This window comes from Ahaetulla prasina, chromosome 10 (assembly GCF_028640845.1).
Source record: "Ahaetulla prasina isolate Xishuangbanna chromosome 10, ASM2864084v1, whole genome shotgun sequence".
Taxonomy (NCBI): domain Eukaryota; kingdom Metazoa; phylum Chordata; class Lepidosauria; order Squamata; family Colubridae; genus Ahaetulla; species Ahaetulla prasina.
This window is the reverse complement of record NC_080548.1, coordinates 31,191,943-31,218,869: the sequence shown is the minus strand read 5'-3', so window position 1 is coordinate 31,218,869 and position 26,927 is coordinate 31,191,943. Positions and strand designations below refer to the sequence as shown.

Here is a 26,927-nt window from a genome sequence, read left to right as displayed (position 1 = left end):
ATCTATCTATCTATCTATCTATCTATCTATCTGGCTTTGAATTTAGCCAGTGCAGTAAGCATCAACGTTTGGTGAATTACTCACTGGAGATGTAGAAGATAACAGCTCTCACTTGCCTTGGGGGAGGGGGAAAGCATTGTGTGTGATGTCCTATAAAAAAAAAGATTTCTGAAATCATTTCTATTTTTTTTTTAAAGAATTACTATGGATTTCCATACTGCCTGAAAATATTTCTAATTTGCATCTATCGGGTAAGGATGAAATGCATGCATAATTCGTAAGGGTTCCTTGATGGAGAGGAGGAGAGGAATTAGGTTTGGAAGGGCCCTGCTTTAATCGATCAGAATAAAGCTGGAAGGGACCTTGGAGGTCTTCTAGACCAACCCACGGCTCAAGCAGGAGTCCCATACAACTTGAAACGAGTGACCGTCCAGTCTCTTCCTAAATACCTCCAATGACGAAGCACCCACAACTTCTGAAAGCAACCTATCCCACCAGTTAATTGGTATTTGCTCTAGTTATTTATTGAGAAAAGTGAAACCCTTGATGGTGGTGGTGGGAGGGCTAGGCCAGGCAACACCTGGAGCGGGCCTGCCGGTGCAGTAGGGAGCCAGGACCGACCAATCCCTCCAAGTTCCTTAGCTTAGAATTACCGTATATACTCGAGTATAAGCCGACCCGAATATAAGCCGAGGTACCTAATTTTACCACAAAAAACTGGGAAAACCTATTGACTCGAGTATAAGCCTAGGGTGGGAAATGAGGCAGCTACTGGTCAATGTAAAAAATAAAGATAGAGCCAAGTAAAATAACATGAATATTTATTTGAACGAAAAACAATAAAAGTGCAAAAGTGCAAAATGTTCGGCGCTCATTTTTATTATGCAGCGCCCCCTGCTGGACATCTATCAAAAATACAGTATCTTTTAAAAGTACATCGAGACGTAGACTCGAGTATAAGCCGAGGGGGGCCGCTTTTCAGCACAAAAAACGTGCTGAAAAACTCGGCTTATACTCGAGTATATACGGTATTAGTTCAATCTGTTTGCTGCCAATCTCACTGCGAGGCCTACTTTTGGATGTTTACAAGAATAAAAAAAACTCTTTAATAATAATAATGATAATGATAATGATAATGATAATGATAATAATAATAATAATAATAATAATAATAATAATAATAATAATAATAATAATAAAAAGCATCGCTTAGTGAGAGACTCTCTTTCCTCCTTGCAGACGGTAGACATGGCTATTCGGGTGGGCCACTACAGCGGACTGAATCCAATCGTGAGGGTCTCTTTTGTAGAGCCCGTCAATCCCGTGCGCCAGAAACAAGAACGTTTACGGATTGAAATGGTGGCTGCCCCATACCGGATAAACGGTGGGTTTGTGGCAAGGAGCGTTTCGGCACCATTGTAGAAGCCAGTGAGGCTGGAGCAGTGGAAAAGGTCTTCCCCAGGGGTGGGATTCAGCTGGTTCAGACCGGTTTGGGTGAACTGGTAGTTACGGCCAGCGGCTGGGCTTGCCCACCCGCCCCGGCGCTTTCCCGTCTTATACAATCACCGTGTTTTTGACGCTGTGCGCATGGCATGCGTGCACACTTTTTGATTCTAGGCGAATTGGTTATTAAATTACGTGAAGCCCACCTCTGGTCTTCATCCCTGCCCATCTATACTGGGTGTTGCTCATGGCCTTTGAAAATTAGAAAGTCATGTTTGATCCAGTTTTGGCACCCTAAATCTTCCTTCTCCAGTTAAGCGCCTCGCTGCAGTTCTTAAATGAATCAAGCAGCGGTTAAGCCAATCCGTAGACTTCCCCCCTAGACCTTGCTCTTCAGAAGCAGCTGGGGTATCGCCTAATCCCAAAGACACCGGAACTGTCATCAGTACAGGCTGGGTACCAAGCACCCAAATTTTGATCCCGTGGCTATGGAAATGCTGCCATGATTCTAAGTGCAAGGACTGGTTGGAAGTCTTTTTATGGGGTTGTAACTTCGAATGGTCCCTAAACGAACGGCTATAATTCAAGGACTACCTTGAATTCTGTACCACCCAGAATCAAAGCCAAGGGGTGACTTCACTTGACATGCCACAAGCCAACGGCCGTTAGTCTGCCCAGGTACAGATAGCCCTGTAATTTATGGCCACAGTTATGCCCAAAACCTTTGTCGTTAAGTGAAGCATTGGTTGAAGTCTGTTTTGCCCCGTTTTACAACCTTTCTCGCCCACCGTTGGGAAAAGGGAGTCGCCCCCATTGTTAAAGTGAGTGACGCGGTTGTGAAAGTGAACCCGGCTTCTCCATGGACTTCGCTTGCGGGAAGGTTGCAAGGAAAGGGATCGCGTGACCTGGGGGATGCAGCGCCGGTCATAGGTATGAGCCGGCGGCCGAGCATCTGAATTTTGACCACGTGACCCCGGGGATGCCGCAAAAGGGGGGTCCCTGTGAAAAACGGTCATAACTCACATTTTTTTTCTGTGCCGTTGTAACTTCGAAGTGTTGTAGGTCAAGGACTACCCGTACACGTTCATATGAAAAAAAATCCTGCCTCTGTCTGGCCACACGGGGTAGATTTCTGGCTCATCTTTGGGCAAGCAGCTCGGGCCAAGTGACGTGCTTCTCTCTGCCTCTCCAGATTCAAATTGTGATAGCGAGGAAGTTTGCACGATGTGCTGGTTCACGCCGATGCCCTTCTTGAACGGCAGTGTTGTGAACCGCATTATGGTGAGGACTAATGGCTTTGGGCTCCCTATACTCAACAGGAGGTAAGAAGAGGCTGGGGATAATGGCCCTTTCTAGCCTTCCCTCTTGCTAAACGTGGCCAACATGGGAATTAATACAGTGATGGAATTCAGTTTTTTTTTTACTACCGGTTCTGTGGGTGTGGCTTGGTGGGTGTGGCAGGGAAAGGATACTGCAAAATCTCCATTCCCATCCCACTCTGGGGCCAGCCAGAGGTGGTATTTGCCGGTTCTCCGAACTGCTCAAAATTTCCACTACTGGTTCTCCAGAACCTGTCAGAACCTGCTGAATAGCATCTCTGGATTAATATTAGATACCTTTCGTTTATTTATTTTTTTCCTGCATTTATTACTATTTTACAAATAAAAGGGGAGTTGGACTGAGAGAAAGTGACTGGCCCAAGGTCACCCAGCTGGCATTTAAAGCCAGAACAGGATTAGAACTCACAGTCTTCTCTTGATTGCCCCTAAATCACCTAGCTTTCATCCCTAAGGTGGGACTAGAACTCGCCTCTCCTAGTGATTAGCCCAAAGTCGCCTGACTGCTTTCATGCCTAAGGCAGGACTAGCACTCATGTCTCCTGGCGATCAGCCCAAAGTCACTAAGCCAACTTTCATAGCTAAAGCAGGACTAGATAGAACTCATGGTCTCCTGCTTTCTAGCCCACTACCCTGAACCACTAGACCAAACTGCCTCTCAAACCACTTTGTTGGAACCATAACTTTTGATTCCTCCCTTTCCAGAAGGTTCCCTGCTGTGACCGGCAGATAATTTTATTCTAAATTGCTCTCCCCCATTTCTTTTTTTCTTTCTTTTTCCCTTTGTTGCGGCTCTCTTGGACCCAAGTATCATATCACAGTATAATTTGCTTTGGCAGACAAGTTATTCACAAATGTAGTAAATGAAATATTCATATGCACACACTTCTCCTTTCCCTTTCTTCCTAGGTTGTACATTAACATAAATGGATTTATGCAACCATCTGAGAAAGACGAAATATTCACGATTGGGGACAAGGTAATTTGCTGTGGGCTGGGTGTGTGTGTTTGCAAATGTAGACATATGATGCTTGGGAAGAGTTCATGGTCTTAATAAGCCTGTTCTGACTCAGCTCTCCAAACACGACAAACCTTCTGAAGTGAACTCAAAGATTCCTTTAATTAGGAGTGTTGGCAGCCCCGGCAAAGGAGTTTCTCTCTCACCGCAGGCTAACAAGCCCATCTGGCCAGAAGATGGAATAGTTGTCTGCCACATCTATTCATCTCTGCCCCCTGCCTTTAACCCCAGAGCTAGGGTGGGGCTTCGTTAGCATCAGTAGCCCTTCCGTCCCAAGGACCGGCTCATAGATTTCCACTGCTCTCCTCTCCTCTGCCTTCTACACATATGCGCCTCAGGCACTGGACCCAGCTGTTCCTCCTCTTCCTCATCAGCTACCTCCAGACCTGGGAGCTGTTCACTCTCCATCTGAGGACTGAGATAACAGCCAAGCTTCGCCTCTGTCAGCTCCACTCCCTCTTCCCCCTCGGAGCTCTCAGGTTGACTTGATGCTGACCCTGACTCCCAGGCTGCCTCCTCTGATTCAGCTGCTGGAGGCCATAACAAAGCCTGCTTGCGTTCAATAAGGCAAATGCCTCTTTTGGTTCTCCTGGACAGAGGTCACCCCAGCCATCTCTTTCCATTGTGAATCCAGCCATCCCTTTAAGAATGTTCAGTTGGCCAGAGGACGAACTCACAATCTCCTGTTTTCTAGTGCAGCTCCTTAACCACTTCCAAACCAAACTGACCCAAACCTTCCCTTCTCCTCACACATACAAAACTAACCTCACTGGAAAATAAGGGCAGCTAAAATTCACCTACAGCGAAGATTGCTGTGGTCCAACTAAAATCTGTGACTTAACAGAGTGGGAAGGGACCTTACCTTAAAGGTCTTCTACTCCAAAAGTGCCTGCTTAGGTAGGAAGCCCAATACCATTTCAGACAAGTAGCTATTCAATCTCTTCTTAAATGCCTCCAGCGTTGGAGCATTTACAACTTCTGGAGGCAAGTTGTTCCGCTGGTTAATTGTTCTCACTGTCAGGGAATTTCTCCTTAGTTCCAGGTTGCTTCTCTCCTTGATTAGTTTTCACCCATTGCTTTTTCTCCTGCCTTAAGGGTTTTGGAGAATAGCTTGACTCCCTCTTCTTTGGGGCAGCCCCTGAGATATTGGAACACTGCTATCATGTCTCCCCCAATCCTTTTCATTAAACTAGACTAGGGGTGTCCAACTTGATTTCATTGTGGGCCACCTCAGGGTTGTGTTTGACCTTGGGGGGCTGAGTGGGCATGGTCAGGATGGGCGTGGCTGGCTCAATGTCACTGACCTAGGCTCTGTTTCCAGCCACGACAGCCTCCTGCAGCCCTCTGCCAGGGAAAATGGGGCTTGGGAGGGTCTGCGTGTGGCCCTCCCGAGCTCTGTTTTCGCTGGCAGAGGTACCATGGGCCGGTCCTTCGCTTTTCCAGGGTGGGCCCACGGGCCATATCTAAGCATCCTGCGGGCCAGATGCTGCCCATGGGCACTGGTGAAATTCAAATTATTTTACTACCGGTTCTGTGGGCGTGGCTTGGTGGGCATGGTATGGTGTGGCTTGGTGGGCGTGGCAGGGGAAGGATACTCCAAAATCTCCATTCCCTCCCCACTCTGGGGCCAGCCAGAGGTGGCATTTGCCGGTTCTCTGAACTACTCAAAATTTCCACCCACCGGTTCTCCAGAACCTGCTGGTTCTGCCCACGGATGGGCCTTGAGTTTGACATCCCTAAACTAGACATACCCAATTTTGTTGGCTTTTTTGGCAGCTGCTGTACACTGCTGGCTCATATCTAAATGGTTATCCACTAGGACTCCAAGATCCCTCTCACAGGTACTACTATTGAGCAAGGTGCCACATATACGGTACCGGAAACAAAATGCACCGGTACCATATATGTGGCACCTTGCTCAATAGTAGTACCTGTGAGAGGGATCTTGGAGTCCTAGTGGATAACCATTTAGATATGAGCCAGCAGTATGCAGCAGCTGCCAAAAAAGCCAACACAGTTCTGGGCTGCATAAACAGAGGGATAGAATCAAGATCACATGAAGTGTTAGTGCCACTTTATAATGCCTTGGTAAGGCCACACTTGGAATATTGCATCCATTTTTGGTCGCCACAATGTAAAAAAGATGTTGAGACTCTAGAAAGAGTGCAGAGAAGAGCGACAAAGATGATTAGGGGACTGGAGGCTAAAACATATGAAGAACGGTTGCAGGAACTGGGTATGTCTAGTTTAATAAAAAGAAGGACTAGGGGAGACATGATAGCAGTCTTCCAATATCTCAGGGGTTGCCCCAAAGAAGAGTGGGGGTCCACCTATTCTCCAAAGCACCTGAGGGTAGAACAAGAATCCATGGGTGGAGATAGGATCCTGAATAAACAAGTTGATATAAAGAAGCCTTTTTTAAAAAGTTTGGATGAAATGCCTGAATTTGTGCTACAGGAGGCTGTCTCCCGAAATGGAAAAATTCACAGGGTTAATGCTTTCCAAGAGTTCTCTTTTCGGATTGAGGGAATATACGGCAGTAACTCGTGGATTCTTGGACATAAGGAACTATTAGGAAATATTGTGACTGACTTTTCAAAAGGAGTAATGAAGGAAAGACAGAGACTAATGCATCAAAAAAAATGGCAAGAGACAAAAGTATCATCCTTGAAATAATTTTTTTTTTTTGGAAATATTAACAGAAAAAGATATTAGCGTTCCTGAAAGACAATACGTGAGGAAAATCTGGAAGAAATAGGTTGATTATATGTTTTATAATTATCATAAAAGACTAGATATTTGGATTTATACTGGATTTTGATGAGGAAGGACTAAAGTTGAATAGATGTTGTAATTTCCCTGTATTGAAATTTTATACTATTTATACACTATTTTATACTATAATAGTATACTATTTTATACTATTTATACACGAATCAAGAAGAGGGCCGTGAAAATATTTGCAGATCCCTCGCATCCTGGACATAAACTGTTTCAACTCGTACCCTCAAAACGACGCTATAGAGCACTGCACACCAGAACAACTAGACACAAGAACAGTTTTTTCCCCGAAGGCCATCACTCTGCTAAACAAATAATTCCCTCAACACTGTCAGACTATTTACTGAATCTGCACTACTATTAATCGTTTCATAGTTCCCATCACCAATCTCTTTCCACTTATGACTGTATGACTATAACTTGTTGCTGGCAATCCTTATGATTTATATTGATATATTGATCATCAATTGTGTTGTAAATGTTGTACCTTGATGAACGTATCTTTTCTTTTATGTACACTGAGAGCATATGCACCAAGACAAATTCCTTGTGTGTCCAATCACACTTGGCCAATAAAATTCTATTCTATTCTATTCTATTCTATTCTAAAAAATAAAGTTTTCTTTGGTTTTGCAAGAAATTTTATAATCTGGTGTATTGAATTTTAAATAGAATATTCTCGAAAGATCTTATGTAAGAAAGACTTGGGGGGAAAATTATATGGTTATAGAAGCTATAAGGGAGATATTCTCTGAATTGGATTGGATTTTTATGCTTTAGCTGGTTTTAAATACTTTAGGATTAATTTGTTCTATTGATCTATATATTTTATTACTGTTTATTGTTAATTTTTTGAAGGATTTTGGTTATGTAAGGAGGAAGTCAAAGCTAGAGAGGGAAAATTGGTATAATAGTTTTGGGGAAAATTTTTTTTTTTTAGCATATGCTTGTTTTGTTTTTAACTATACCTTATGCTTGTTCTGGGAAGTCAGGGGGGGAGGGGGGAGGGGGTTTGTGAAGGGAGAGGGGTTGGGGGGAAAGGGGGGGAAATTTTTTTTTGTAAAACTTTTTGAATAAAAAAAAAAAAGAAGAAGCCATGGGTGGAAACTGATCAAAGAAAGAAGCAACTTAGAACTAAGGAGAAATTTCCTGACAGAACAATTAATAAGTAGAACGACTTGCCTGCAGAAGTTGTGAATGCTCCAACACTGGAAGTTTTTAAGAAGAGATTGGACAACCATTTGTCTGAAGTGGTGTAGAGTTTCCTGCCTGGGCAGGGGGTTGGACTAGAAGGCCTCCAAGGTCCCTTCCAACTCTGTTGTTATATATTATATTATAATTTCAGTGATAGTTCTTCATATGTTTCAGCCACCCAGTCCCTAAACGTCTTTGGCTTCACAATGTGGAATCCAACGATTTGCGTTGAAGGGCAAGTGCTGACCGTTTCTTGTATCTCCCTCTCTGGTTGAGTACAGCTGTACGACACGGACAATATCTTTGGGCTGAACGATCCGTCGCGCCCCTTGTGGTTCACTTACCAGCGAGCGCCTGTGCTTATCCTGGGAGGGATCCCCGAGAAGAAGATCATCGTCATCTCAGATACGAACTTCGATAGCTCTCACATCTTAGAGGTAAACAGGGAGAAAAAAAAATAACTATGGGTAGTCCTCGACTTACAACAGTTCATTCAGTGACCGTTCAAAGTTGTAACATTACTAAGAGCCATGGTGGCGCAGTGGTTGGAATGCAGCATTGCAGGCTAAATTCTGCTGCTCGCCGGCTGCCTGCAGTTTGACAATTCGAACTGCCTCAAGGTTGACTCAGCCTTCCAAGGTCGGTAAAATGGGGACTCAGATTGTTGGGGGGCAACAGGCTGACACTGTAAACCGCTTAGAGAGGGCTGTAAAGCATTTTAGAATAGAATAGAATAGAATAGAATAGAATAGAATAGAATAGAATAGAATAGAATAGAATAGAATAGAATTTTATTGGCCAAGTGTGATTGGACACACAAGGAATTTGTCTTGGTGCATATGCTCTCAGTGTACATAAAAGAAAAGATACGTTCATCAAGGTACAACATTTACAACACAATTGATGGTCAGTATATCAATATAAATCATAAGGATTGCCAGCAACAAGTTACAGTCATACAGTCATAAGTGGAAAGAGATTGGTGATGGGAACGATGAGGAGATTAATAGTAGTGCAGATTCAGTACAGTATATAAGTACCGTATATACTCGAGTATAAGCCGAGTTTTTCAGCACGTTTTTTGTGCTGAAAAACGTCCCCTCGGCTTATACTCGGGTTTATACGGCTTATACTCGAGTTTTTTTTTTTTTAAGCCCCTCGGCTTATACTCGAGTATATACGGCTTATACTCGAGTTTTTTTTTTTTTCTTTTTTTCACATTTTACCGGACGGCGCGGGGAAGCCCTGCCGGTGCAGTGAGAGGGCGGGGCGGGGGAGCCGGCAGCCTTCTCAGCTGAGGGAGGGAGGGTTTCCCCAACCGGTAGGTGCCTCATTTCCCACCCTCGGCTTATACTCGAGTCCCCAGTTTACCCCAGTTTTTGGGGTAAAATTGGGGACCTCGGCTTATACTCGGATCGGCTTATATTCGAGTATATACGGTAAGTGCTATTGCTAAGTGGGAAGGGAGGGAGGGAGGAAGAAAGGAAGGAAGGAAGAAAGGAAGGGCCCTGGTGGTGCAGAATGCAGTAATGCAGGCTGACTCTGCCCACTGCCAGGAGTTCAATCCTGACTGGCTCAAGGTTGACTCAGCCTTCCATCCTTCTGAGGTGGGTAAAATGAGGACCCAGACTGTTGGGGGCAAGAGGCTGACTCTGTAAACCGCTTAGAGAGGGGCTTTCTAAGCATTGTGAAACGGTATATAAGTCTAAATGCTACTGCTATTGCTATTGAAGTCTAACTCTGCCCAATGTTAGGAGTTTGATCCTGACCAGTCAAGGTTGGACTCAGCCATCCATCCTTCTGAGGTTGGTAAAATGAGGACCCAGATTGTTGGGGGGCAAGAGGCTGACTCTGTAAACTGCTTAGAGAGGGGCTCTTAAGCACTGTGAAGCGGTATATAAGGGCTATTGCTATCGCTGAAAAAAATTGACTTATAACCATTTTTCACACATGGCAGCAGCATCATGTAAATCAGAATTCAGGCAATTGGCAAATGACTCGCCTCCATGACGATTGCTGCATCCCAGGGGCCATGCAGTCCCCCTTTGCTACCTCCTGACCAGCAAAGTCCACGGGGAAGTTCAGGTGCCCTGAACAACTGTGCGACTAACTTAACGGCTGTCACGTTCTACTTAACAACCATGGCAAAGAAAGTGTTGTGTCCCACTCCTCCTCTGACGGCCGGGTCTGGGAAGTCTGTATCAAGCGTGGCCACGAAGCCTCTGCAGCTTTGCCAAATTCCTGTCAGAGTTCTCAGGGCAGGCAGGAATCCAAAGTGTGACTTCAGCAACCAGATGAGACTTTGCCTGACTCAGGGAATGCCAAAAAGCAGATCCTTTATATAGGCCATGGGGTGTGGCTCCATGACTCAGCACTTATCCAGGCCTGCCCCTCCCTTCCTTTTGCTGAGGTCGCCTCTCCATTCTCCGGAAGCGGGGATCCGTCCACTGTGTCTTTCCATCCTCCTGCTCTGCTGCCGGAACTTCTAGCTCGTGGCTGGCTTCGTGCTCACACGCTGTAGGAGGGAGGTTTGTTTGCTCAGTCTGTCCGGGCATGGTGCCAGGGCTGGGGGCTGGAGGCATGCCAGGCCGTTCTTCTTCACTATCAGTCTCTGGCTCAGATAGCAGGAGATGGGAGGGGCCCGACTGAGGAGAGGAGGGCGGGCGAGGCACCACAGAAAGGCAAAGCTCACTGAACCAATGTCTCACTTAGCCACAAAAGTTTTGGCCTCCATTGTGGTCGTCAGTCAAGGACTATCCTGTTTTTGCACTCTCCAGAGCATGGGTCTCCAACCTTTGCTGGCTGAGGAATTCTGGGAGTTGAAGTCCACAAGTCTTAAAGTTGACAAGGTTGGAGACCCCTGCTCCAGAGGGTGAAAGGCTGCTGCCCTTGGGGAGGGCCGTCGAGAGAGATGCTCCGTCTCCCCTCAGCTCACACAGCTTTGGCTTTTATCTCTTGCTCTGCTCCAGGTGGCCATCGACAGCTGCTGGATCGGCTCCCTTTCCTGCCCGCAGGGAAAATTCTCCTCCTCCATTGTAGATGCCATCGCTACCGAAAGCACTCTCTTCATCCGACAAAACCAACTGGTCTATTACTTTACAGGGAATTATCCACTTTTACACCTAAAAACCAAAGGAACTGGTATGTGAGCCTAAAAAAAATAGAATAGAATAGAATAGAATAGAATTTTATTGGCCAAGTGTGATTGGACACACAAGGAATTTGTCTTGGTGCATATGCTCTCAGTGTACACAAAAGAAAAGATAACGTTCATCAAGGTACAACATTTACAACACAATTGATGGTCAATATATCAATATAAATCATAAGGATTGCCAGCAACAAGTTATAGTCATACAATCATAAATGGAAGGAGATGGGTGATGGGAACTATGAGAAGATTAATAGTAGTGCAGATTCAGTAAATAGTTTGACAGTGTTGATGGAATTATTTGTTTAGCAGAGTGATGGCCTTCGGGAAAAAACTGTTCTTGTGTCTAGTTGTTCTGGTGTGCAGTGCTCTATAAACCCACCTAAAATGCTCCTGCAATGCTTCCAGGAGCATGGCCTCGCCAGGAAGGTCCATAATCCAGTAAAAAAAACCCCAAAGCTTTCTGCCAGAGAGTCCATTCAACCCACTGGATTCCTCGCGTCCTTGCTTTACTCCACGCATTATTAAAGTCCCAGAGACTGAAGGATCTATAATTACACATGGAAGTGTGTGATTTACCATAATTTGAGTAAGTCGTCTGGAATCCCACGGAGGTCCAAGAGCCGTGATGGTGTTTCACAGGGCTTTCCAGCCCTCTCTGAGTGGTTTACAGAGTCGGCCTCTTGTCCCCCAACAGTCTGGGTCCTCATTTGACCCACCTCGGAAGGATGGAAGGCTGAGTCAACCTTGAGTTGCTCAGGATCGAACTCGTGGCAGTGGGCAAAGTTAGCCTGCAACAGTGCATTTTAACCACTGCGCACCATGGAAGGGAGGGAGGAAGGAAGGAAGAGGAAAGGATGAGCCCTTAGTCTTAACATATTTTTTGGAGTATAAGACGCTCTGGAATAGCCCGACTAATTGTATATTGTACATTGGATGAGCTGTTGGATATGATTGTAAAAATAAAACTTTTATATATATATATATATAAAAAAAAAGATGCTCTGGAATATAAGACGCACCTTATTTTGCGGGGAGGAAAATAAGGGGAAAAAAAATTCTGCCTCTGCCTACCAGGATCCATCTGTATTCATCTGGCTAGCGTCTTTTCAGCAAACAGCCTGGTTGGCTTGAGCACATTAGCCTGATTCAACACGAGCAGCTGATTGGCGGGTGGACCGCCTCCGGAATACCCCCAATCAGCTGTTCCCAGAGGTGAACTTTAGCAACCAGGTTCGCTGGTTGTGAGCGCACCCGCGCCCTCGTTGGGGCAGATACGCAGCTTCAAAAATGCAGCTGATCGTCATGGGGCGCTCGAGTGAGTACAGGCAGGGGAAGGCCGGAATCGGTCCGGCAAGGCAGCAGCTCCTTCTGGGTTGCCATTTTGGCTTCTGTGCCTTGTGTTTTTTCACCCTCCGAAAGCTCCATTTGAGAGGCTGCCTTTGCAAAGAGAAGCTCCTTTGCAAACGGAGCTTTTGGAGGCTGCTTGAGAGGCTCTCCGTTTGAGAGGACGTGCAGAGGTTGAAGGGTGGGGTCTGGCGGGTGGGCGGGGCTACATTCGGTGTATAAGACACACCCAAATTTTCACCGTCTTTTGGAAGTGCGTTTTATACTCTGAAAAATACGGTATATACCGCTTCACAGTGCTTTCCAGCCCTCTAAACGGTTTACAGAGTCAGCCTCTTGCCCTCAACCATCTGGGTCCTCATTTTACCGACCTCGGGAGGACGGAAAGCTGACTCAACCATGAGCCGGTCAGGATCGAACTGCTGGCAGTCGGCAGAGCCAGCCTGCAATACCGCATTCTAACCCCTGCGCCTTTGGGATAACTCTTTGAAGGGTGCACTTGCTCATCGGCCACCGCCCTTGAGTCCATCCCCCCCCCCCCCGACTGCTGGCCCTCCCCTCCTTCCCTTTGAGAAGGCAGCAGGAAGTTGCAAGAGGTTTCTGGGCAGAATTTTCTGACAGGGGATCTGCTCTTTCTCCCTCTGTTACCTCTTTAGATCTGTGGACACGGATCTTGAACAACGTCTGCGTGAAGAAGCTGGTTCCCGTCTTCTTCCCTCACAATAACACCGAATACCTGATCGCCCTCAGTGGCGGTTCTCAGGAAGGGGAATTCTTCCTTATAAGTTGCAAAGGTAGTGTATTAGAAATCTGTAGAGATTCTCAGTCGTCCAGGTCACCGTTGTCCCAAAGGTGCTTTTTCAGGAGGCAAATGGACTTCCTTGTTTTTTTTGAAGATGTTTCGCTTCTCACCCAAGAAGCTTCTTCAGCTCTAACTGGATGGTTGGGGAATGGAAGGATTTACACTCCTTGCAGACAGCTGGTCATTTGCGTCCTTTGAGAGGGTCGTTGAGGCCACTTGGAGGTTTATCTGTGTCCTCAGGGCCACCTGAGTGGTCCTCCTGGCTCCTGTAGTCTGCAATTTTTCCTCTGGAAATCCGTTCCTACTCCCACACCGTTCCAAGGGTGTTCATCCCAAATTGTATAGCTGAAAATCTGTAGAGATTCTCAGTCCTCCAGGTCCTGGTTGTCCCAAAGGTGCTTTTCCAGGTGGCAACTGTCTGCAAGGAATATAAACCCTTCCATTTCGCACCATCCTGTCAGAGCTGAAGCAGCTTCTTGGATGAGAAGCGAACCAGAAAGTCCAGAAAAAGCAACGTCCAGTTGCCTCCTGAAAAAGCACCTTTGGGGTAGTGTATTAGACTCCGTCGAGAACGAACCGGTTCCAGCCTGAGAGAAGACACTACTCTTCCATCCTCTCATATAGCTAGTCCTCAGCTTACGACCACAATTGATCCCAGCATTCCTGTGGCTGAGCGAGACATTTGTTAAGTGAGTTTTGGCCCGTTTTACGCCCAATTCCCTTGCCCCAGTCGGCAAGGGAATTACTGCCATTGTTCAATTAGTAACAAAAGTTCTTAAGTCCACCTGGCTTCCCCCGTTGAATTTGCTGGTCAGAAGGTCGCAAAAAGGATCACGTGACCTTTAGGGGCAACCCTCCTAAATACGAACCATCTGAATTTTGAGCGCGGGAGTGCTGCGACGGCTGTTAAGTGTGAAAAACGATCAGAAGTCCCTTTTTTTAGGGCCATGGTAACGTCGAACGGTCACTTAGCGAACGTGTCAGGGTTCCGATCAATGCCCTAGTAAAATTAAGAGTCTCAAACCATTTAGTAAGAAAAACCCAAGTTGTTTATTAGGAGCACCATGTCGGCATGACCGAGGTGAAGCCAACTCTGGCTTCACCCACTTCGCGCCTTTTTTTAAAAAATTTGCATTTATATCCCGCCCTTCTCCGAAGACTCAGGGTGGCTTACATTGTGTTAAGCAATAGTCTCATCCATTTGTATATTATATACAAAGTCAACTTTTATTGCCCCCAACAATCTGGGTCCTCATTTTACCTACCTTATAAAAGATGGAAGGCTGAGTCAACCTTGGGCCTGGTGGGACTTGAACTTGCAGGAATTGCAAGCAGCTGTGTTAATAACAGACTGCTTAGTCTGTTGAGCCACCAGAGGCCGTTGCCTCTAACCCTGTTTCCCCCTCCCTCCAAAGTGTGTCACCAGTCACATTCCCCAAGGAAGCAATTTCGAGTGTCATAGAAGTCACTCCCTCCAGCCGTTGCGAGTCTCCGTGGAGATGGCCTTGACTTCGGCAGGCCAGGCTGTGTTTTGTTTTGGCCGAGGTGTGAATTCCTTGGTGCAGCTGCGAGGTGCTGCCTATGGCAGAACAGGAAAGCTTCGCCTGTTGACGGAACAGTTGAAAGTCGAGGACTATTTTACTACCTGTAAAATAACTGCAGCATTTTGACAGGTGTGAGACCATGCCCAGGAAAGGAAGAACTGTTTTTCTTCTGGTTTTTTTTTCTTCTTTAGATGGGATTGTGAAGGCGAGTGGCTCCTTAAGAGAAAAGGGGAAGACCTTATGCCATAATATCTATGGTAAGTCCTTTTCTATGTTTATTTATTATTTAAATTTATAAATTATGTTGAAAAGTCGCCTTTCCTTTTTCCCTCTGTGTCAGCATTCTGAGTAACGCACCCATTGAAAGCAGAACTCTGAGACGGGTGGATTCCTCAAAGAACATTTCTCAGGCTTCCCGAGAAAGCATAAATCGCAATCTTAGTCCCGAAAAACCTCTTTTATTGAGAGGGCTGTAAATTATGGTCATTCACAGCCTGTAATGATTCACAAACAGTCTGTGAAGATTCCGACAGATGTCTGGTTATGTTGATAAGCACTCACCTTTATCTCCCTTGAACCGCTGCCAGAGACCTAATTGAAATTAGTTTTGCAAGGCCAAACGGAGCACAGAGTCAAACGGACTTCTCAGAGCTTGAACTGACTATATGAACTAATTGCTTCCTACAAAGGCTCACGTCCATTTGCTCCTCTTTTATGTCTTATGGGAGGCGGGGCAATCATCTCCAAGCCTTACTCCTGAGTCGCCCTTTCTTTTCTTAATTGTTCTTGCCTTCTGGCAGCTCTGCGCATGTGCACACTGGGAACAGGCTCACACTGTTCTTCTGCCTCGCTAATATCAGATTCCGGAGGCAGCACATACCATATTTTCCGGAGTATAAGATGCACCTTCCCCCCACAAAGAGAGGGTGAAAATTTGGGTGCATCTTATACACAGAATGTAGCCATGTCCAGCCTCTGAAACCTCCGTTTGAGAGGCTGAAAAAAAAGCAAGGCGCAGAGCTCACAACCAATGAACCTGTTGCTAAAGTTCACCTCTGTGTCGTGTCCCACTCCTCCGCTGACGACCGGGTCAGGGAAATCCGAATCAGGCGTGCCTCTGCAGCTCTGCCAAAGTCCTAGCAAAGTTCTCAAGGCAGGCAGGAGACCAGAAAGTGACTTCAGCAAGATATGTTAGACTTTGCCTGACTCAGAGAATGCCAGAAAGCAGATCCTTTATATAGGCCATGGGGTGTGGCTCCATGACTCAGCACTTATCCAGGCCTGCCCCTCCCTTCCTTCTGTCGCCGCCGCCTATCAATTCTTCTGAAGCGAGGGTCACTCCAGTCTGCAGCTGTTGGTAATTGACCTCCCTCAGGCTCACATGCTGTGGGGCAGGGGGAGGGGTCTAGTTGCTCCGTTTGCCTGGGCATGGAGCCAGGGCTGGGGCTGGAGGCATACTAGGACATTCCTCAGCGTTCGGAAGCAGATAAGAAGGCCCCGGCTGCGGTGAAAGCGGGCGAGACACAACACTCTGGGAACAGCTGATTGGGGGTATTCCAGGAGGCTGATCCTCCCTCAATCAGCTTTTTTCTTGTTTTCCTCCCCAAAAACTAAGGCGTGTCTTATACTCTGATGCATCTTATAGTCTTATAGAAAAATACGGTAACTCCCAGATGGGCCGATGCAGACCCCTCCTCCGAGCCTTCCCCAGACTCCAGGACTGGCCCAGGTTCCTCCCCAACCTCCTCACTGTCGGAATCTGCTGCCAGCTCTGCTGGGCGCTGGTGGGCCACAACGAGATACATCCTATCGGCACGGCCAGTGAAAACCCAACTCCCAAAGTTCCTATTAAAAGAGTAAAAATCCTCCCTCCCAGGTGTCACCGGTCACATTGTCCAATGAATGCAGCTGACGGGCTCCGCTCCTCCTCCGCTCCAGCCACCTATTACGATGACCTTGGTTCCTCCAGGAAAACTTTTTGTTTTGACTGTTAGCCAAGCTATCTCCTTTCCCCCTCTCAGGTTTTGTGGCAAAACAAGATGGCTTCAGCCAGGTTTGCTTCAGAGTTGACACTCTGGGTCGGGGTCCCCAACCTTTCGGACCTCAGGGACCACTAAATTCATAATTTTAAATCCCATGGACCGCTAATATGATCTGCTTAATAACTGGGCGGGTGGGTGGGGCTAGATGGTCATGTGACTGGGTAGACATGGGCCAACTTGATGTCACTCACGTTGAGGGGCTTCTACTCTCCCCTCCCCTCCCAGCCATTCCTTGCCTGCCCATCCGGGTTCCTTAGGGCCCCAACAGGAAGCGGTTGTTGGAGCTAAGCAGCCACCATGAGAAAGGGTTGGCAAAACAGTTCAGCTCAAATTGGATCTGACTGAGAAGGAGGCTCAGCAGAAGCACCTCACTCAGGACTAGGAGCGTAGGCTTTCCAAGCAGAGGGAAGACCTGCAGGAGTGCAAGGCCAGGTATCGACACCTGGAGGCTTAGTGGGCTGAGATGGTCAACCAGTTCCAGGCCATGATGCAGTCCCACTGGAATAAGGTCCTCCGGCTCTTCGCCACCAGCAGCACTTCCCTCCAGCCTTCGCCCAAAGCCCCACACCAGGAGGCCGAAGCAGACCCCAAGTCGGAATTTCTGCCCCTCTCCGACCTGCACAAAAAGACCCTGAAGGGGGAAGGCTCTGCAGCGACAGTTCGTTGCACGTGTCTGTCCCAGGGACGTAGTTTGAGGACCCCTGATTTAGTACAACATAAAAAAATGCAAATAATTTTTCTGCGGACCACCAGTTGGTGACCACTGCTCTGGGTCGTTTCTATAGGCTTCAGCTGCTGTGGAGATTTTGGGAAAAGGTGACCCGCACTTTGGGATGGGCGCATCTAAAACGCTTCTGTGCGTCCCTCCAAATTTGGACCTCTCTTCTTTTCTCCAGGACGTTCATGCAAGGTTTTATGGGCCTTGTTGACAGAGGGAAACATGTTCCATTTGCTGACGACTCGCCCGAGCGGAATTCGTCGTTACGTTGTTTCATACGACAGAGGTAATAATGCTCGAGTCCTTTTCCACGGGACTTCTTGACCAGAATAGAGGCCGAAATTGCTGCTGCTGAGCGAGACATTTGTCAAGTTGAGTATGGCCCCATTTGATGACCTCTCTCGCCATGCTTGTTAAGTGAATCACCGCACTTAACTTAGTAGTAGGCTGGTTAAGTAAATCCATTTTGCTCATCAGAAGGTCGCAAAGGAGGGGTCCCGTGACCCCAGCACACAGCAACTGGGTCATAACTACGAACCACCTGACTTTGGATCACGTGACCACGGGGCTGCTGTAAGAGTCGTTTTAAGTGTGAAAGATGGTCATAAATCATTTATTTCAATGCCGTTGTAACTTAAGAGGGGGCACTAAACGAACTGTTGTAAGTCAGGGACTACCTGTACAATACAGGATGAGTTGGAACCATTTCAAGACACTTGGAAAAAGAAGAATTTACCTGATGACTAGATTTTTGAAATCAGCATGGGCAATGCTACTGTAAGCTATCTTTGCCAGTTCCCTAGGTTAAGGAGAAAAACGTTAATTGCTGGCTATTGAACTGTGACTCTAAACCAGGGGTGACAAACTTAATTTCATTGAGAGCCGCATCAGGGTTGTGTTTGACCTTGGGAGTGGGCGTGGCCAGCTTGACATGACTCGTGTCCGGGGGGGTGGGCGCCTATGCGAAGGCCTCCTTGCAACCCTCTGCCACCGAAAACAGACCTGGGGGGGCGCACGTGGCCCTCAGGAGCTCCGTTTTCTATGGCAGGGGCACCGTGGGCTACTCCTTTGTGGTTTCCATGGCTTCCCCTCGGGCCAGATCTAAGTACCCCGTGGGCCGGATCTGGCCCCTGGGCCTTGAGTTTGACACCCCTGCTGTAAACTATTCGTTTCTGTTCACACACTGACCTTTGTTCTCTTTTTCTCTTCCGTTTCCAGAGCGGAAACATTTTGATCTAGTGTACAAAATCCCTTCCCGTGTACCTAAAGGTAAGAACCATACCCGTTGTTTGTGGTTTATGAAACTCACCTGGTCCTTGGGAGGTGGAGAGGTACGCCCAGTCTAAGCATCTGGCTGACTCTGCGACAAAGCGGCATCACACTCATTTATCGAACCGTCATGCCGCCCAGCTCTCAGTAACTTTGGGCAGCTCACAACGACGAAACGACAACACAAACAAGAGAAAGATGGGAAAAAGATCTTCCACAAGAAAGGAAGGAAAACAACAGAGCGGGTGAAAAACAAGGGATGAGCTGGGAGAAGAGCCAGGGCTTCTCTAAGCAATAGCTGAATGGAGGCCCTCCGGATCTTTTCGGGGAAACTTTGCTCCAGAGGGAAGGTGTTGCAACAGAAAAGGCGTCTTTTTAGCTCCTGAGAGACGACATTGCTTAATGCAGGGTTTCCCAACTTTGGCAACTTTAGGATGCATGGATTCAACTCCCAGAATTCCTCAGCCAGCCATGCTGGTTAGCATGTTTGTCTTGAGTTTTGTAACAGCAAACAATGCCCTAATCAAGGGACCATGAAGACTCCCACCGTCAACACTGAAAGGGCCTGTAAAAAAGAGAGCAAACCGCACTCCTTTCTAGCACTGATGATGTTACTTAGTTGGGTGATGAAATGTCTGCAAAAAAACAACCAAGCTCAGAGAGCATCAGAGAACCCACAGTACTCCTCCTCCTCCTCCTCCTCTTTTCTTCCTCCTCCTCCTCCTCCTCCTCCAACCCCACTCCCTTCGAGCACTGATGTTGTTGCCTAGTTGGGTGACAAAATGTCTGCAAGAAAACGACCACGCTCAGAGAGCATTAAGGACGTTCCTCCCCCCCCCCCCAGCCCCCAAGTTCAACCCTGGGCTTCTCTCCAATTTGTCCTTGTTCTTTTCTGCCTTGAGTTTCTGCTGAATCTGTTGTTCAGGAGCTGTCCTGTCCTCTGACTTTCAAGGGGATTTGAGGTTCAGAACAGTGGCCTTCAGGGAGACACAACAAAGAGAGGAAGAAGAGGAGCTTCTCCTCCTCCTCCTCCTCCTCCTCCTTCACCTTCTCCTCCTCCTCCTCTTCCTCCTTCTTCTCCTTCTCCTCCTCCTCCTTCTCCTTCTCCTCCTCCTCCTCCTTCACCTTCTCCTCCTCCTCCTCTTCCTCCTTCTTCTCCTTCTCCTCCTCCTCCTCCTCCTTCTCCTCCTGTCTTCTTGCAATTGCCGCTGAAAACTTTTTTTTTGACAGTTCTTTTTTCTTGTCAACAGCCTCTGATAAAGGGTTTGTGATGCTCCTGGGCACCGAGAAATACACAGACCAAACCCTGATCGCACGAGGCCTGGCTTACAACCCCTTCAGCAAGTCTTTTTATATTTGGGGGAACGTGATCTTGCAAAGGTAAGCTTCTCCTTCCTAGGCTGAACTGTCATAGAGTCCAAAAAGGGTAATTTAGCCAGTAGAAACGAACAGGAATGTAATAAGAAGGACGAGACAGCTTAGTCTTTTCAACAAGGTCCTTTCAGCAATTCCCAGAAGGTTCCTCACCCATTGGCACGATTCAGGCATAGAGAAGCCACCTTTTCTGTTCCCTCACCTCACATAGAAAGACACACAAGCAAATGACGTCTACCAGTACTTTATTTTTACAAGCCGACCTGAATCCCTTTAGTAGATAAAAATTCTGGCAGCTACTTTCCAAATGCCTGCCAAGATTTTTATCATCTCTAGAAACAGGAGTCAGCGTATCTGTAGTCCGTTGCTGGGGCAACCAAGAGTTCAAAGAGTAGTCAGAAGTTATCCACAAACTCCTTAATTCCAAAAAATATCCCATCCGAACTCACAATATGCAGTTTTTGTCCGTCACAGAGCCTGCAGAGCAACCCCACCCACTTTTATCCCCTGTGGGGCATGGCTCAGTGACTCAGCAATCTCTGGCCCCTCCCCTTCCACACCGCTTCCTTTGCTGCGCACGCCTCTCCCTCCAACGCTGCCTGGGACCAATCCAAGATTGATCTTCATCACTCCCTATTAGTGGGTGCTCCGACATGCCTTCAATCCTGGCCTTCAGCTGGAACCTGAGGCGTTGCCAGAAAGGAGGGTCCTGGAGAGGGAGGCCTTGTCAGCTCCTCCCCATCACTTTCAGAGTCATCTTCCTCTGTGAGGACAGGCTCGGGAGCCGAAGTCACAACACCGCCAAGCGGCCTCAGCAACTCTCAAGAGAGAGGGCTAAGGACCAGAGGACTGCAAGGAATATAAATCCTTCCATCCTGCACCATTCAGTCAGAACTGAAGAAGCTTCTTGGACGAGAAACCAGACGTCTTCCAGGAAAAACAAAGGCAGTCCAGTTGCCTTTGAAAAAGCACCTTTGGGGCCAGGACGAGACATTTTAGTTATTTATTTATTAGACTTTATCCCAGCTTTATTATTTTGGCTATAAATAACTCAAAGCGGCAAACATACCTAATATTCCTTCCTCCTATTTGCCCTTGTGAGGTGGTTGGGCTGAGAGAGAGAGAGCATTTGGCTCAAAGTCGGCATTCATGCCAAAGGCAGGACTAGAACTCACCGACTCCTCGTGATTGACCCAAAGTCCCCCAGCCAACTTTAACCACGAAGGCCAGACAAGAACTAGAACTCCCAGCCTCCCTATTTCTAGGCCTTAACTGATACCCCAAACTGGCTCTCCAAACTGAAGTGGGCCCACTACTCAACCTTTAAAATTTAAAATTTAAAATTTGGTTTTAACGGGGTTTTTATTGTCTTATTGTGGTTTTAATATTCGGCCTTATTTAATAAGTTTTTTAAATTGGTGTTTTATTTTGTATTTATATGTATGTTTTATTAGGCTGTAAACCGCCCTGAGTCCCTTGGGAGATAGGGCGGTATAAAAATGTGATTAAATAAATAAATAAATAAATACATAAACCTAATGACATCATTTTTCTCTTTTTCTTGCTCTCTTTTCCAGCCAAGATAAGATAAATTACATCTACCTTTCCAATTTCCCGAGTGACTCTCCCATCAAGGATTTTGTCCTCTCTTTTACTGGGCGTTTTGCTGTTATGACAGACCGGGAGGAAGTAATGCCTTTATATTCCTCATGAATCCAGGGGGTAGAAAGGCAGTGGGAAGTGGGTCATTCCTGGCCATTTACCCTACTTTCTGTTTTACTCTTCAGAGGCAGTCCTCAACTTGGGCAGTTCATTTAGTGACCGTTCAAAGTTAGAACGGTACTGAAAAGTTTGGGCAGCAATTTGTCTGAAATGATATGGGGTTTCCTGCCTAAGCAGTGGGTTGGATTGGAAGACCTCCATGGTCCTTTCTAACTCTATTGTTCCGTTCCGTTCCGTTCCGTTCCATTTCATTTCCATTCCATTCCATTCCATTCCATTCCATTCCTATTCTATTCTATCCAATCCAGGGGTGAAATGCTCCCAGTTTGGTCCGGTAGTAAAAAAGGCTACTGGTTTGCCGAACCGGTACTAAAAAATGTAAAAAAAAAAAGTTCTGACAATCAAGTGAGCGACACCTGATCGTCAGAACTTTTTTTTTACTTTTTAAAAAACTTTTTAAGCATTTTTGCTTAAAAAGTTTTTTAAAAAGTAAAAAAAAAAGTTCTGACAAAACAGATATCAGATTAAGAAATATCAGATTGCCTTTGAATAATTAGGAAGTATTATTTTATGTAATGGGGAGGGGGTTGGGAGATGAAAAGATTTGGATGAGGTTAATTGGATTAGAAGGGAAAATTTTACTCTCTGTTTGGTTTATGTATAACAATACCTTGTGATTGACCCGGGAAGCCGGGGTGGGGGGAGGGGGGAAGGGGGTTTTCTGGGAGGGAGGGGGGAAAAAAGGGGGGAAAATGTTTTTGTTTTTTAAAACTTTTTCAATAAAAAAAAAACAAAAAACTTTTTAAGCATTTTTTACCAGAGAATCGATAGTTAAAAATGCTTTAAAAAGTAAAAAAAAAAAAGTTCTGAAGATTGCGCATCGCTCAGTTAATTGTTGAAACTTTTTTTTTTACTTTTTAGGCATTTTTTTATGCTTTTAAAAGGTAAATCTAAATGCTTTTAAAAGGTTAAAAAAGGCTCTGACAATTATAGCTGAGCTGCACAATCGTCAGAGCCTTTTTTTTTTTACTTTTAAAAGCATCTTTTTACAACCTTTTTGGCTGAATAGATTGCAAAAAAATGCTTTTAAAAGTTAAAAAAAAAGATTGTGCGCCACAGCTGATCACTCCCACTTGCGCTGTTCTACTTACCCCATGCCTCCTTTTGGCGTGCGCAGTTGGTATGTGATGTGCACTGTGCATGCCTGCATAGCACACATGCGCAGCTAGTGAACCAATAATAAACTGCTTCAGATTTCATCACTGATTCTAGTCTAGTCTATTCTGTATTCTATATTTTATATTCTATATTCTATTCTAAATTCTTTATTCTTCTATTCTGTTCTGTTCTGTTCTATTCTATTCTATTCTATTCTATTCTATTCTATTCTATTCTATTCTAATTTTCTATATTCTATTCTAAATTCTTCATTCTTCTATTCTATTCTATTCTATTCTATTCTATTCTATTCTATTCTATTCTTTCTCTATTTTCTATATTCTATTCTAAATTCTAAATTCTTCATTCTTCTATTCCATTCCATTCCATTCCATTCCATTCTTTCTCTATGTTCTCTATTCTCTATTTTATTTTGTTCTGTTCTATTCTATTCTATTCTATTCTATTCTATTCTATTCTATTCTATTCTATTCTATTCTATTCTATTCTATTCTATTCTATTTTCTATTTTCTATTTTCTATTTTCTATATCCTACCCTACCCTACATGTATGCAAAATAGTTTTGCACGAAACACCCCCCCCCCATTTTTTCCCTTCTTCTCATGGCAGCTCTGGGTGTCGAGCGAAAACGGCATTGCATTTAAAAAGGTTTACCCTTCGGATGCCTGGCATAAGTTGAGTGCTCTCAATAGGATGAGAGGGTCCACAAAATATGCCATCTCAGCCAAACATTCCATCATCAGCATCTACTATGACGAGACTGGCTTGCAAGAGGTGAGTGAGATGGGCAGGAGATGGGCTGTATGGGACCTCCCTGGAAGCTTCATGGAAGTAAAGGGGTCTGGCGGGGTCTTTATGGATTCGAACAAGGATCTCGAGGGGTTTGCTTATTTGTTTGTCTGTCTTCTATGGCCCATCTCACAGAGGACAAAATCCTTTCTGGACCGGGATGCCCTATGCACGGTCACTCACGCACTCGTGACGTCTCGCCTGGATTACTGCAATGCTCTCTACATGGGGCTCCCCTTGAAGGGCATCCGGAGGCTGCAGTTAGTCCAGAATGCGGCTGCGCGGGTGATAGATGGAGCCCCTTGTGCTCCCGTATAACACCCATCCTGCGCAGGCTGCACTGGCTACCTGTGGCCTTCCGGGTGCGCTTCAAGGTTTTGGTGACCACCTTTAAAGCGCTCCATGGCATAGGGCCGGGTTATCTACGGGACCGCCTACTGCTACCGAATACCTCTCACCGACCCGTGCGCTCTCACAGAGAGGGACTCCTCAGGGTGCCGTCAGCGAGGCAATGTCGTCTGGCGACGCCCAGGGGAAGGGCCTTCTCTGTGGGGGCTCCCACCCTCTGGAACGATCTACCCCCCGGACTCCGTCAGCTTTCGGACCTCCGGACCTTCCGCCACGGGCTTAAAACATACTTATTTAATTGTGCAGGACTGAGCTAGATTTTAAATTTATGGTTTTAATTAGGTTTTATTTGTATATTTTAATTAACGGGCTTTAAAATAAGTTTTTTAAATTGTTTTTATTCTGTATTTATGTGTTTTTAAGTGCCTGTGAACCGCCCTGAGTCCTTCGGGAGATAGGGCGGTATATAAATATGATTAAATAAATAAATAAATAAATAGATGTGACACCGAGCAACTTGCTACCCTACCTCTTTATTATCACAGGTAGTCCTCGACTTACAACTACAACGGAGCCCCAGATTTCTGTAGTGAAACAAGACGTTTGTTAGGCGAGTTGTACCCCGTTTTACCACCTTTCTTGCCGCAGGCGTTAAGCGAATCACCGTGATTGTTAAAAGTTAGTAGCCCCCGTTGTTAAGCGAATATGGGTTCCCCACTGACTTGGCTTGTCAGAAGATTGCGCTGCATGAGCCGCCCCCCCCCCCCCCGAGGCTGCAACCCTCATAAATATGAGTTGGTTGCCAAACATCTGAATTTTAATCACGTGATGCGGCAAAGGTCATAACTCTGAAAGAAACCGTTGCAAGTCAGTTTTTTTTCACTGCAGTCGTAACTTTGAACAGTCCCTAAGGGAACCGTGGTAAGTTGGGGACTACCTGCCTTCTTAACCACCAAAAGCATAATGAACGAAAATAAATAACTGAAATCGGAAGGAAATCAGAAATTCCCAGCGTAAAGTCTTCCAGACTTTTTTTTTTAATCCCTGCCATGAGAGAAATACAAGAAGTCCTCGATTGATGAACGCAATTGGGATAACAATTTCTGTTGCTCAGCAAGGCGGTTGTTAAGCGTGCCAAGCCCGATTTTGCGACGTCTTTTGCCATGGTTGTTAAGCAGATCACTGAGTTGTTCAATAAACCAGGGGTCTCCAACCTTAGTAGTTTTGCTGGCTGAGGGAGACTCTGGGAGTTGAAGTCCACAAACTATAAAGTTTTTATTTATTTATTTATTTATTAAACTTATATACCGCACCATCTCCCATAGGACTCAGGGCGGTTCACAGGCATATTAAAACAATATAATAAATAGACTTTTAAAACCCAGATTAAAACTAAATATTATCAAGGCCTGATCACTAAAACAATAAGAACCAATAAAACCCCCATTAAAATTTGTTTAAAACATTTTTATTCTTAGGCTAGTCCCGCGCGCTGAAATAATAGAGTCTTCAGTTCACGTCTGAAGGTCCGGAGGTCAGGGAGTTGTCGTAATCCAGGAGGAAGCTCATTCCACAGGGCTGGTGCCGCCACAGAGAAGGCCCTCCCCCTGGGGGTCGCCAACCTGCATTGTTTGGTCGACGGCACCCTGAGGAGGGCCACTCTGTGGGAGCGCACAGGTCGTTGGGAGGCAATCGGTGGCAGAAGGCGGTCTCGAAGGTATCCCGGTCCTAAGCCATGGAGCGCTTTAAAGATGGTAACCAAAACCTTGAATTGCACCCGGAAGACTACCAGTAGCCAGTGCAGGCCGCGCAGGATAGGTGTTATATGGGAGCAACGCGGTGCTCCCTCTATCACCCGCGCGGCCGCGTTCTGGACTAACTGGAGCCTCCGGGTGCTCTTCAAGGGGAGCCCCATGTAGAGAGCATTGCAATAGTCCAGGCGGGAAGTGACGAGGCGTGAGTGACCGTGCGTAAGGCGCCCCGGTCAAGGAAAGGCGCAACTGGCGAATCAGATGGACCTGATAAAGCTCCTGGCGACGGCTGTCAAATGATCCTCTAAGGACAGCCGGTCGTCCAGGAGAACGCCTAAGTTGCGCACTCCTCCTGGGGTCAGTACTTCATCCCCCACAGTCAGCGATGGTGTAAGCTGACTGTACCGGGAAGCTGGCACCAACAGCCACTCTGTCTTGGATGGGTTGAGTCGAAGCCTGTTCCTCCCCATCCAGACCCGTACGGCCTCAAGACACCGGCCCATCACCTCAACGGCTTCATTGGTGGAAATGTACAGCTGGGTGTCATCAGCGTACAGGTGGTAATCCACCCCGAAACCACGGATAACCTCACCCAGCGGCTTCATATAGATGTTGAACAGGAGAGGCGAGAGGACAGACCCCTGAGGCACCCCACAAGTGAGGCGCCTTGGGGTCGACCTCTGCCCCCCTGCCAACACCGTCTGCGAACGGTCAGAGAGATAGGAGGAGAACCACCGGTACACGGTGCCTCCCACTCCCAATCCCCCCAACCGTCGCAGCAAGATACCAAGTTACTAAGGTCGGGGACCCTGCAATAAACCACATGGTTGGTGAGAGAATCAGGCTTCCTCCCCCCTCCCCTTGACTTTTGCTTTTCACAATTCAGTGTTGTGTCTGCGCCCCCCCCCCCCGAGCCAGGCCTGCTGCCAGAAAGTGACTTGGACAGTGAGGGGGAAGGGCCGTCAGGACTTACCTCGGGTGCACCGGCTTCCCTGGCTCAGCTCCAGGAGCCAGAAGTGGGCCAGGTGGAAGAGAGAACGAGGCCTCCATCCCCTGACTCTTCCCCCCCCCAGGCCACGGCTGCAGACCCAGCTGATGGCAATCAGGCCTGGCTGGA

General features: G+C 46.6%; 1 protein-coding gene across 2 annotated transcripts in view; it reads left to right on the top strand.

The window, feature by feature from the left end:
* CATSPERG (cation channel sperm associated auxiliary subunit gamma) overlaps positions 1-26,927 on the top strand; it is a 54,141-nt gene that overhangs the window by 3,560 nt on the left and 23,654 nt on the right. Inside the window, exons 3-15 of one of the 2 annotated variants that reach the window (XM_058196224.1) lie at positions 198-251; positions 1,240-1,384; positions 2,636-2,765; positions 3,690-3,759; positions 8,055-8,210; positions 10,743-10,914; positions 12,928-13,065; positions 14,809-14,874; positions 17,556-17,663; positions 18,596-18,646; positions 19,897-20,026; positions 21,598-21,709; positions 23,532-23,696. In XM_058196224.1, coding sequence (XP_058052207.1) covers positions 198-251; positions 1,240-1,384; positions 2,636-2,765; positions 3,690-3,759; positions 8,055-8,210; positions 10,743-10,914; positions 12,928-13,065; positions 14,809-14,874; positions 17,556-17,663; positions 18,596-18,646; positions 19,897-20,026; positions 21,598-21,709; positions 23,532-23,696 — 1,497 coding nt within the window. Of the gene's footprint in view, positions 1-197; positions 252-1,239; positions 1,385-2,635; positions 2,766-3,689; positions 3,760-8,054; positions 8,211-10,742; positions 10,915-12,927; positions 13,066-14,808; positions 14,875-17,555; positions 17,664-18,595; positions 18,647-19,896; positions 20,027-21,597; positions 21,710-23,531; positions 23,697-26,927 lie in introns of those variants that run through there. The other variant, XM_058196225.1, reaches the window with a different exon arrangement.